Raw genomic sequence first — 13,098 nt, 5'->3', positions numbered from 1 at the left:
TGAATGGAAGACTGCATTTCTCACCACTAGGGGGCACTTCGAGTACCAGGTAATGCCCTATGGGTTAGCCAACTCCCCAGCTGTCTTTCAATCCTTTATAAATGAAATTTTCAAGGACTTCATGAACAAATTTGTTATTGCCTACATCGACGACATTTTGATTTATTCCAAGACAGAGACTGAACATGTTACTCATGTGCGTGCAGTATTATCACGTCTACTGGAGAACCAACTCTATGTCAAAACTGAGAAATGTGAGTTCCATGTCCATCAGACATCTTTTCTTGGCTATCAAGTCAGTCACCAGGGAGTGAGGATGGACTCAAAGTTCAAGCAGTCACGGATTGGCCTCAACCTACTACCATTAAGGAGCTTCAGAGATTTCTAGGCTTTGCCAACTTCTACCGCCGTTTCATCAGAGATTACAGCACTATCGCCTCTCCTCTCACCTCACTCTTGAAGGACAAACCCAAGAAACTCGGTTGGAATGAAGAAGCAAGCCATGCTTTTACCACTCTCAAGTCAAGTTTCACCTCAGCTCCCATCCTGAAACATCCTGATCCTGATCTACCGTTTGTCTTGGAAGTGGATGCATCAGACTGCGGTATAGGAGCTGTTCTCTCCCAACGTCATGGACAACCAGGCAAGCTTCATCCATGTGCATTTTACTCCAGAAAACTCACGAGTGCAGAAAAGAACTGCGATGTTGGTAATAAGGAATTATTATCCATGAAAGCAGCCATTGAGGAGTGGAGACATTGGCTAGAGGGCGCTCGCTACCCATTCCAAGTCATCACCGACCACAAGAACCTTGAGTATATAAAGGGAGCAAAAAGACTTAATCCTCGCCAAGCTCGATGGGCCCTCTTCTTCACTCGTTTTGATTTCACCGTTACTTATCGACCAGGCAGCAAGAACAGTAAGGCAGACGCACTCTCCCGTAAGCATGACCCTCCTATAGAGGATTTCAAACCCGAAACCATTCTACCACCCACTGTCATTCTGGCTCCAGTCTCATGGGACATCATGGAGGAAATTCAACGCAGACAAGAACAAGATCCGCCACCACCACAATGCCCACCAAAAAAACAATACGTACCCCAAGACATGCGTCACCAAGTACTCCAATGGGTTCATACATCCATCAGCTCAGGACATCCAGGTATATCACGCACCCTCCATCTGTTAAAGAACTCATTTTGGTGGCCTTCAATGACCAAAGACACAACCATCTTCATCAAATCCTGTCAGATCTGTGCTCAATCCAAGACCCCCAAGGAATTACCCTCAGGCCTACTTCAACCATTACCCATCCCACAACGACCATGGTCTCATCTCTCTATTGACTTCATCACTGACCTGCCACCATCTGACGGATTCACAACCATTCTAGTCATCATCGACAGATTCTCAAAGTCATGCCGGTTAATTCCATTAAAGGGATTACCTACAGCCATGGAAACAGCTTTAGCTCTCTTCAACCATGTATTCCGCATCTATGGCTTACCTGAGGACATTGTCAGCGACAGAGGAACACAATTCACCTCCCAAGTCTGGAAAACGTTCTGCAAACAATTGGATATTAACGTTAGCCTCACGTCTGGATACCATCCTCAGAGCAACGGCCAGGTGGAGAGACTCAACCAGGAGATTGGCCGTTATCTACGAACCTATTGTAGTAGGGAACAACATAGGTGGTCAGAGTTTCTTCCCTGGGCCGAATATGCCCAGAATTCACTCACTCATGCATCTACAGGCCTCACCCCCTTCCAGTGTGTCCTGGGGTATCAGCCCCCTATGTTCCCGTGGTCGGGTGAACCTTCCTCGGTTCCGGCAGTAGACGACTGGATTAAACGTAGTGAGAGGGTGTGGGACAGTGCTCATGTGCGTCTTCAACGGGCCGTAAGGAATCAGGAGATCCAGGCCAACAGACGCCGACGTCCACACCCTCCCTACGAACCTGGACAGCGGGTCTGGCTCTCTACGAGGGACATCAAGCTGCGGCTGCCCAGCAGGAAGCTCAGCCCAAGGTACGTAGGCCCTTTCAAGATTCTCAGACGAATTAATGAGGTAACGTACCAGCTGGAGCTTCCTGCTAACTACCGTATCTCTCCCTCTTTCCATGTGTCCCTTCTCAAACCGGTCCACCCGGAGGCTGACCCCGGCCAGATGATCCCAGAACCACCGCCACCCCTGGATGTAGGTGGTATGCCCGCCTACCAGGTAAAAGAGTTACTGGACTCTCGGCGTAGAGGGGGTCAGCTCCAATATCTGGTGGACTGGGAAGGCTATGGACCTGAGGAGAGGTCATGGGTGGCCGCCAACGACATTCTGGATCCATCGCTCACGGAGGAATTCCATCGAGCCAGACCTGACCGTCCAGCACCCCGACCGCGGGGACGTCCTCGCCGAGCTCCAGGAGTCGCTCCTAGAGGGAGGGGTTCTGTAATGCCAAGCCAGCAGAGGGAGCCATCACCCGAGTACTGACTGAGCGCTCCCTCTGCTGCTTCTACATTCACTTCCTGTTTGGGACTACTTAAGCTGGGACCATGTGCTTTCTCATCGCGAAGTATTGCCAGTTAACCCTGCCTTACCAAGCGTTTTCCTGATATTCTGATTGTCTGCATGTGTATGATTCTGACTCGTTCTCTGACCATTGATTCTACGGATTTCCCTTTCTGGATTGTTTGCTTGTGTGGACTGATCTCAAGGTTTGACTTCTCTGCCTGGTTTCTCACTAACGTCTCTTGGATTATCCCTTGGATTGTTGAAAGATCGGACTGCTTTGCTGTTATCGACCCTCTGCCCGTTTCCACGTGTTTGTTTGCTATTTGCAATAAACTTCTGCATATGGATTCTAATGCTGCATCAGCGTCCTCATTACAGCCAGGTTAAAGAGATGTGTTTTTAGTCTGGGTTTAAACTGACAGAGTGTGTCTGCTTCTCGAACAATGCTGGAAGACTATTCCAAAGTTTAGGTGCTAAATAGGAAAAAGATCTACCGCCTGTGTTATAAACTGGCCAGAATTTTGAAATAGCAATAGACATGAAGGACTATAATGTGTTAAGAGCTCGGTCAAGTACTGCGGAGCTAAACCATTTAGTGCTTTGTAAGTAATCAGCAATATTTTAAAATGTATACAATGTTTAATAGGGAGCCAGTGCAGTGTTGACAGAACCGGGCTAATATGGTCATACTTCCTGGTTCTGGTAAGAACTAGAGCTGCTGCGTTTTGGACCAGCTGTAGTTTGTTTATTAAGTGTGTAGGGCAACCACCCATTAGAGAGCCAAGGTCATGGGTTTGATTCCCAGGGAAAGCAAGAATTGATATTGAAGAATTTGTAAGAATTGTGTACCCTGAAATGCAATGTAAGTCGCTTTGGATAAAAGCTAAGTCTGCCAAATGCATAAAATGTAAAAATTTTTTTTAAAATAATCTAGCCTTGAGCTCATGAAGACATGAACAAACTGTTCTGCATTTGTCATTGAAAGCATGTCGTAATTTAGATATATTTTTTAATATGGAAGAATGTAGTTTTACAGATGCTAGAAACACGGCTTTCAAATGAAAGAATGGTATTAAAGAGCACACCCAGGTTCCTAACTGACGACTATGATTTGACAGAGAACATGTCTCATCCACTTCACGAAGTAGAACGCACTTAAAAATGGCGGCTGGGATTCCCCCGAGGGAAGGTGCTTAGGGAAGTTTGCGAGTGCGTGTCTAAAAGTGGAGTGGAACGCAACCCTAGTAATCCTGAAGTCCTTGATAAGCTTGCTCAGGTGTGTTTGATCAGGGTTGGAGCTAAACTCTGCAGGGCATTGGCCCTCCAGGGCAAGATTTGAGAAACCCTGCTATAGTGCAAACGTACATGTCTTACTAGAAATAACATTTAGCACACTTGAACAAGGACAGTCTGTGCTCATTATGGCTCAGTCTGTGCTCAGTCTGTGCTCAATATATTTATTTTTCTTTCTCTCCAACACAGGTATAATTGTGACTTCATGGTCTAATATGGACAGAGAAGCCAGGGAGGTATATCTGGTTGTGGTTCAGGTGAAAGATATGCTGGGACTTAATGGAGGCTACAGTGCCACAACTACCGTGACCATCAGCCTAATGGATGTCAATGACAACGGACCCACTTTCCAGCACAGTGAGAATCCAAAACATGACCATGACACATCAGATGATCAAACAAACCGATGAATTATATTAAACTTATGGGAAAGACAGGACCTTTTTTTTTACCCATTAAATATGGCTTTATCACATTATATATTATTATATTATATTTCTGTGATTTATTTTCTTAAATATCAACTTTGAATAAAGCAGTAGCGAACCATGACTTTCGATCCTTGGCCCCCTTCTCTCGTCGGTAAAAAAGTAAACTCAGCCTAAAATCAGCCTAGCTTACTGTGTCATCTTCTATAATACTGCATGTTACCTTTGACAAGAAATGCCACAAGCAAACATCAGAGTGAGCATGAGAGTTAACACCAAAACTATACAATAAGTAATAAAATGAAAATCATTTCAAAGAATTGCATCATCACACAATCTGTGTGTCATTTCAGGGGAATATGGTGACAACTGTCCACAAAATCAACAGAATTTAATGTAAGCCATCATGACAGCGCTCAGACCAAAGCACATTAGTGAGCAACACTTCCGCATATGTTGATAATAAATCATATCATTAGACTGGCACAGCAGCTGATTAAATGTACAGTATGTAACATACCATTCTAAACTTTCTGTATGATTTGGGAACAATTGAACAATTATGCAGAATTACAGCAAATGTGCATGTCACTAAGTTAGTAAATTTACAGACTGATCAGTAATTCTGCAAAATAACTTATCTAAACTAAGGCTTAAAATATAAAACAGTGTCAGCGGCCAGAATTAACTCAGTCCCGTTACCTATTTGATTTTAAATAACTTACCCAAACAGCAAACAATTCCAGCAGTAAGCTTTAGCCTCTTGGTTGATTCTGTCATCCAGGGGTATTGCTTAATTGCTGGGGTTGAAATGCTTTAAAAAGCGTTGGCTTTCTGCGCAAAATTAAGCTCTGGTGTAAATCTTCCTTCCTTGCACTACTGGTGTTGTCTAGCTCCTTGACTCTGCCCCTGCCGCTAGCACCGTGCGGTTCATCAGCTTTGCCTCTGGCTTCTCCTCCACCAGCTCGGCATGAGGCAGAGTTTCCGGCTGCACCTCGGCCTCTCAGCCCGTCGGCTCTGCCCCGGCTCTGAGTTCTCTCACATCTACAGTGGCCCGGTCTGACCTAGGACCCTCTGACCCTCTGACTCTGGGCTCCCTTGTCCATCTGGATCAGCCACGGTCGGTCAGCGCTCAGCTTCCGACACAGACTTCTGGGTCTACGGCTGTGTCTCGACCCTCCACCCCTTCGGCTCCACCTGGCTTCTCCTTCTCTACGGGCTTCTCGATCGTCCTCGATTGCTCCATCGTCGCCCCGGTCAGCCGAGTCTCCGCCTTGGTCCCGCGAGACAGCAGCTCCACTTTGGACTTCCGGCAGTTGGTGTCGCCCTGGTCCGTCCCTCTGCTCCGCCGGTTCTTCCACGTACCCTGGTTCCGCCTCCATTGATCAGTCCCAGGGTTCTGCGTTCAGCCCTTCAACTAAGACTCCACCCTGGTTCCTCCCACCGTCGGCTTCTCCGTGGTGTTCATCTCCACCAACTCCTCCTCATTCCTGTCCATCACCTGCTCCACACCCACCTCCAAAGCCCTCTCCAGCCCTCCACTGTTTGAAGTTTAGTTACGGCGCGAGTACTCGCCTTCAGGGAGGGGAAACTACTGTCACGGTCTCCGACTCTTTTTTTGATATTCTGTTGTACTTCCCTTAAGTTCCTGTTTTCTGCCGTTTAGTTTCGGTTTCTGATCATGCCCCTGTTAGTTTATATGGTTACTTATGATTATCAGCTCTCTTATTTAGTTCATTATCATCGCCCTCATATATACTCCCTGCCTTCTACACTGACACGTTGCAGTTGCACAGTAAAAAACACTAAAAGAGACTCAACTTATGCTTTTCTTGTAAAGCAGCCAATGTTGCTCACATAGAAAACAGCTTAATAAATAACATAAGATAACATCTTATAATGTGGTGATGGGGACTATTTCTAAGAGGGTTAAATAATAGATGTCCATGGAACATTTGCACAATAGCAGAAAAAACACATAGGTGTGTGAGTGGTGACAATTTATATCATTATCATCATTCAGTGATTTATTACATTATGTAGTTTTTGTGTTTCTGTTGCCAAAGCGCATGAACATTGAAAGTGTTCTATCATTTTCCTCTTTATGTCCAGATTTGTACACATTTGCTATATCAGAGTCAGCCCCAGTGGGCACCACAGTGGGAAGAATAATGGCAGATGACAGTGATGTTGGTCTGAACGCTAAAATGAACTACAGCTTAGAGGATCTCGAGGAGAGCAGCACCTTCACAATCCAGACGGACCCTGACACTCAAGAGGGGATTGTCATACTGGATCAGGTCTCATAGTACAAAACTGTTATATGCATATGTATTATCATCTAATCATAGTTTACAAATGTTGGACATTATGTTCTCAGATTCAAGCATCAAACGTTCAAGACACTTTTATTATTATTACAATTTTGTTGATTTATATTTTAATTTATGATTAAAATGTGTTGATATTATTTTCATTTATTATATTATATTATATTATATTATATTATATTATATTATATTATATTATATTATATTATATTATGAAAGATAAAGTCATATTGAGGCAGTACTTTTAGATAAACAAAAAGCCTTACAACCCCCATGGGAGATCTTTTATGTGTTTTCTGTATTTTATAAGTGTTCTCTCTTCTCTGTAGCCACTGGATTTTGAGAGCAAGAGGCGGTACGTCATCGCTGTAGAGGCCATCAATGAAAACATAGACACACGTTTTTTAAGTGCATATGAGTTTCAAGACAGGACAACACTCAAAATTACTGTGACAAATGTGGATGAACCACCCATATTTTCTGAAACATCTTATAGCTGGAAAGTTCTAGAAAGCGCCCAAATTGGCACTCAAGTCGGTACAATCTATGCTAGAGACACAGACACCACCAACAACCCCATAAGGTAATTTTCATTTTTATTTTTCATTTTCTCCTTTCCCGTTTGGACCCATACTAACCCCTAAATGCCAGGTGACTCTAACTCAATCATTGGAATACGTCCAGGGCAGAACTGCAAGGGCCGGATCAAAAAAACATGAACACAAACGGCAAAAAAAACCTCAACCCCTCAAAGCCCACCTAGCGACATGACACAATAGCCGCTTTTCTACTGTCAGGCTAGTGAGATTCAGGGCTATTGTAGGGAACTCAGAAGAGAAGATCAGGAGACTTTATTGAGAATATGCTGTTTCGCGCTGCAGTCATCAAGTCTAATTTGAGGCAGACATGTATGGTGTTTTGTAAGCATTCGGTCCTTATCAATATTGGCCTTACACCCAGGGGTGGATCAATGATCTTACCTAGATCCATCACAACCCATGCCAGGCTCCCTAGGAGAGGAGCTGCTTTAAATTCAAATACCATAAATTTCCAAACATTCATTTACTTACTTAGCTTACATTCATCAATCACGTTGTGTTTAATATTGTTAGACCAGAAGAGAACCCTCTGTAAATTTGGAGCAATCTGGAGAAACAGACCGAGAGATTCTGAATCTACAGAACAGAATACATTATGTTTGCCATATAGTCTATGTGTTTGTATAGACAGTCCATAATATTTTGATTTACATGCTGTTTGTGAATGGTTGAAATCTGCATGTAGTAACAAATATTAGAAGTATATGAGAAAAATTGCCCCAAATAACAATTGTTTTCCTTGAACAGATACAGCATTTCAAAGAGCAGTGATACACGACAGATATTCAGAATTGATCCTAGTAATGGGACAGTGTATGTGGCCAACAGTTTGGATCGAGAAACAGCAGCCTGGTTCAACTTGACCGTCAACGCCAGAGAGATCAGTGAGCACATTCTTGTCATTAACATGCATCAACCTCTAACAAAAAAAACTTTGATCAAATATACAGTAAAAACAGTAATATTGTGAAATAAAAATGTTTTCTATTGTACTATATTTTTTAAAATGTCCCTGTGATCAAAGCTGAATTTTCGGCATCATTACTCCTGTCTTCAGTATCATATGATCTATCAGAAATCATTCTAATATGCTGATTTGCTGCTCAGTCATGTTGAAAACAATGCGTCTGGCATTGATGCAATGGGGAAAGGCATCAGCGTGACTGTTGTCTGAGGCACGTGTAAACAAAAGCCAATGATCGAAAAATACCAATATTTAGCAAAAAACTGGGTAGGAATATTAAAGGTTAGATCAGAAGTTTTATCAGGCAATTATATATTTTATTTTTTCATTTAGACACCTATGTGTATGGCACATAGAAGCCTTGGGTCTGAGAAAACATACTGGGGCTGCAGGGTTTACCTCTTAACCCTCTGGGGTCTGAGGGGTTTTCTGGGCCCTGGAGGTGTTCTGACATGCTCTGACATTTGTGCTTTTTTCAGTTATTTATAAACATGTTAATGGCAAAGGTGTAAATTCACTCTATATAGCACAAACAGGGCTACCATAATATGCGAGCAACATGAATGTATATGTTTGAATTTTTAAGAGAATAATGTTTATGCGTGGTTATTGAAAAAAATAAAAATGAAAGTTGCTGAAATAAGACCACAAAACTCATACTAAATATGTGTCATCTGGTTCAGATGATCTGGTGGTTCATCTGTTTGACAGATAAATGTATTTGCTGCATTCTTGTTTTCTGCAGTGTTTTAGCAAAATTATGTATTTTGCTCACTGTGTTTCTGCTACTGTTGTCAAAATAACCGCGTCACCTGTAGCTCTTAATGAGGCGCTGTATGTCTTTAGTGGGAGAGAGAAGCAATGTGCACAGAGCGGAAAGGGCTTGAATGAAACTGGTTTGGCTCTAGATAAAAATATTACAGGATGTAGAGCCAAAAGATCATTAGAGCGCTTGTATTGTGAACTGATCTGTTATTTTGACGCACTGCTCACTTTAAACTGTAGAAATGGTAAAATTATGCAATTATGCCAAATCAGAAGGATTTGCACTTTGCCAAAAGGACTCCAGATCAACTGGACTGACCTCCACTCCCCCTGAAGTGTAACTCATCGTGAGAGCGAGTCCACTGCACGATTGTGTTCGCCTGAAATGTGAGTGGCCTGCAGAGACTTCAGTCGTGGCTGACTCCAGAGGAGGAGATGGCAGGAAAGTTGTGACATGCATCATCAGCATAAACTGACTTGGCTGTCGCTGTGTTGTCCATCCGGACCAATAGGCGCTTGCCCTGGATCAACGGTTAGACTAACCTCCACAGGGCCAGCAATATTACTAGCAACTCGAGGCAGTTGATGTGTCACTGCAGTAATGGTCCTGTCCAGGAGCCTGACGCTGTGTGCCCATTGCACATGGCACCACAACCAATCTTGGACGCATCTGTTGTGACAACAACATGTCTGGACACTTGTTCTAGGAAAACCCCAGCCTGTAGAAAGGCAAGGTCTGTCCAAGGGCTGATTAAGCAACAACAGATTGGCGTGATATCCACGTGACGTCTGCTGTTTTTCCCTTGAACATCTTGCGCACACTCATCTTGAGACGTGCTGTCATAGTGAGTCCAGCTTTTGTGAAGATGCAAGGTTACAGGGACAGGGCGAAAGGGAGGACCTTGTACTCATATGTCTGATCCTCGAAAGCAAACTGAAGAAATAGTCGATGTCAAGGCAAAATTTATTTTCTGTTTTCATTTTTTTATTTTTTATTTATGTGGTAACATCTTGAACAGGAGCTTGTGCAGGGTCTAAGATTTGTTGCAACCCACTGCCTTTCTTTGGCACGATCAATTAAGGGCTGTAGAGACCCTTCTTCATCTCCGCTGGAGGAACTATTGCTATTGCAAAACTATTGCTTCCCTAGCCATTAAGACTGCAATATCTGAATGCAGGACAGGGACGTCTTTGTCTGCCACAAGGTAAAGAGAACACCGCTGAACCTGTGCGGGTATGGAGCTTATAATATGACAAAATTATTTGAATTTGAATGGTGTAAATTTGAATTATTTGCAAGTGTAATCTAACAAAATTGAATTTTAGGTGGTAGTTTAAATAGTTCTGAATTTGATTTTTTTAAACGAATATTGAACATTTGAAATTTAACAAATTGAAATGTTTTTATAGCTGAATTTTATAGACATGTATTTTCAAACAGCTAGTTTTTTTGTTCTGAATTCGTATACTGCAAATATTCAGTTTAAAAAAATACAGATTCAAGTTTTCAAGATGAAGAAATTCGGAACTTCAAATTCAGTTTTCTAAAATTCAATCTCAAAAATTCAAGTTCAAAAATTCAGATCTTACAGAAAGTAGGTCACAGGTCATCCACAGGGAAGAGTAAAGGATCTCAGATAAGTCGAACAGAGCATTTTGGCTGCACTGCAGTAGTTTTCTGCCGCAAATGCGGTGGTGGTTCAAGAGAATCCGTGTATCTTTCGCTCAGTCGTTTTTTTATGGACGGGAATCTGGGACCATTCTGCTAGCTGGTGGCATTTTGTGAGCATAAATGCCCCGCAACAGCACTTTCCAACTCTGGAACATCCGTATAGCCCCAGGATCGTCCCACCGTCGACGGTAGGGAGGGTGGAAGAGATCATGAGCTCACTTTTCATATGGAATGCTGTGTTTTAATATTTTAATTACAGCGAGGATTGATAATTTTGCTTTGAATTGTGTTCTAAATAGCAGAACAAATGTTCTGAGAAAATAGTGCGTGAATAATGATCAATGATGCACACTTCGCCTAAGCAGATGGCTTAGCAACATAGTCAGTAGGCCTATAATGACAGACACTGAAGGATACACTCGGTGATCAAACAGTCCATTGGCCGGTTTGAATAAGTCTGATGACAGTAGGCTGTAAAACCTCTGCTGCACGCAGGTCCTGTTGGTGTCATGCATGGACAGTAGCCTAATGATAACCATTTTCGGGGTCTTCCCAATATTATGAAAAATACTATTGTATTTGAAGGATAGAATTTGAAGAAAACGGTAAGATATGCACATTTTATTTTTTTTAAATAAAAAGTTTTGTCAGTGACACGCTGAGTCTCACAACAGGCACTTTTCTCTTTTTACCGCTGCTTTACATATGACTTTAACTGTTTGCATAATTAAATCACTATTTTCCTGTTGATCATTGTAAAGCTGCTTTGAACAAATCTGTACTGTATAAAGCGCTATGAAAAAAAAGTGAGGAACAAATTCATATGTTAATACATGTTATATATTACTAAGTTATCGTCTCTGAAACTCTGCCATTTTCACCCTCTTTTCAGAAAGTGATGACTTGGTCAAAACATCCGGTAGTGTGGGTTTTCCAGGAAATGCATGAACTTGCTGGACCTCTGCTTTTCGTAAATACTACCATGTATTTTTGACATTATTTTTTGACAGACATCAATGTCGAGATTTTCAAATAATGTGGATTTGAAAACAGATGGATTGTAAGGTTGTGATGAGGTTCAGTATATGGAAGGAAGGAGACAGGGTCGGCTTTACTGAGACTCATGGATTTAATTTATAAACTGCTCAAAAACAAACAGGTGCACTCTGCACTTCAAATAAACTCAAATGAAGTCTTTCAACACATTCAATCCAACGGCAGCTCTCCAGAGCATTCACCCGATCGCCACGAGCTTCCTGTTTCCCGGTGGCTTTAATCCAGTCTCTCCACACCAATTACTGAAACAAGACACAGGTGTTTGTCATTTGCACTTGACCTACTTTCAAACCGCTTGTCTCCTGGCTCTCTCTCCTGTTGCAGACCTCACTGAACCACGCCCCCCTTGCCACAAAGGTAATAGTTATTTATTTCATAGCAGGCAAGTATTCAGTGAAGTGACTCTTTCTCATTCAATTAATCAGAATGACTAGTTCACAGTTCACAGTCAATCTGAAAGATGAATGAATGAATGATGTATTTATGTAGCGCTTTCATATGTACTATTGTACACCCAAAGCGCTTTACAATCATATCAGGGGATCTCTCCCCAACCACCACCAGTGTGCAGCATCCACTTAGATGATGTGACAGCAGCCACAGAACAGCGGCACCAGTGCGCTCACCACACACACACACACACACACACACACACACACACACACACACACACACACACACACACACACACACACACACACACACACACACACACACACACACACACACACACACACAGCTATAGGTGGAGAGGAGAGAGAGTGATAGAGCCAATTCAGTGGATGGGGATTATTAGGAGGCCATGATTGGCAAGGGCCAATGGATGGAGTTTGGCCAGGACACCGGGGTTATACCTCTACTCTTTACGAGAAGTGCCATGGGATTTTACATGACCACGGAGAGTCAGGACCTCGGTTTAACATCTCATCCGAAGGACGGTGCTTGTTACAGTATAGTGTCCCCATCACTATAGTCAAGTCAATTCATTTATATAGCGCTTTTAACAATGTAGATTGTTCCAAAGTGGCTTTACAGTGATAATAGGAGATTAAAGTAACAGAGATTGTTTTGGCTTTATAGCAGCTCTAGAATAAAGTTATTGTCCAGCTATAGGACCCACACAGCCCACAGGGTGAACAGCGCCCCCTGCTGGCCTCACTAACAACTCTTCCAGCAGCAAACTAGTTTTCCCAGGAGGTCTCCCATCCAGGTACTAACCAGGCTCAACCCTGCTTAGCTTCAGTGGGCAACCAGTCTTGGGCTACAGGGTGGTGTGGCTGCTGGCAAAATATGTTTTTTTCCACATAATCCCCTGCACAGAACTTTTCTTTGATTGTCCAAGTTCTGTGTATGTATGAGGCAAGTTTACCCCGGCTGAGAATAACATATCTCAAACTATCATCACAAGTGGATGATGCCGACCACTTCCAGAGGTAGTAGAAAACGCATTTGACCCGACTGCTTTCGTTGTGGCGTTCATGTT

At 42.8% G+C, this 13,098-nt stretch overlaps 1 protein-coding gene across 1 annotated transcript in view; it reads left to right on the top strand.

Moving 5' to 3' along the window:
• Positions 1-13,098, top strand: part of cdh19 (cadherin 19, type 2) — a 50,689-nt gene that overhangs the window by 26,119 nt on the left and 11,472 nt on the right. The window contains exons 5-8 of the mRNA XM_079863915.1: positions 3,991-4,158; positions 6,342-6,529; positions 6,889-7,142; positions 7,906-8,042. Of these exons, the coding sequence (XP_079720041.1) occupies positions 3,991-4,158; positions 6,342-6,529; positions 6,889-7,142; positions 7,906-8,042 (747 nt within the window). The remainder of the gene's footprint in view (positions 1-3,990; positions 4,159-6,341; positions 6,530-6,888; positions 7,143-7,905; positions 8,043-13,098) is intronic.

The sequence above is a fragment of the Squalius cephalus genome (genome assembly GCF_949319135.1).
Source record: "Squalius cephalus genome assembly, chromosome: 25".
Lineage (NCBI taxonomy): Eukaryota > Metazoa > Chordata > Actinopteri > Cypriniformes > Leuciscidae > Squalius > Squalius cephalus.
Note: the sequence above shows the minus strand (reverse complement) of the source record. Positions and strands in the feature narration are given on the sequence as shown.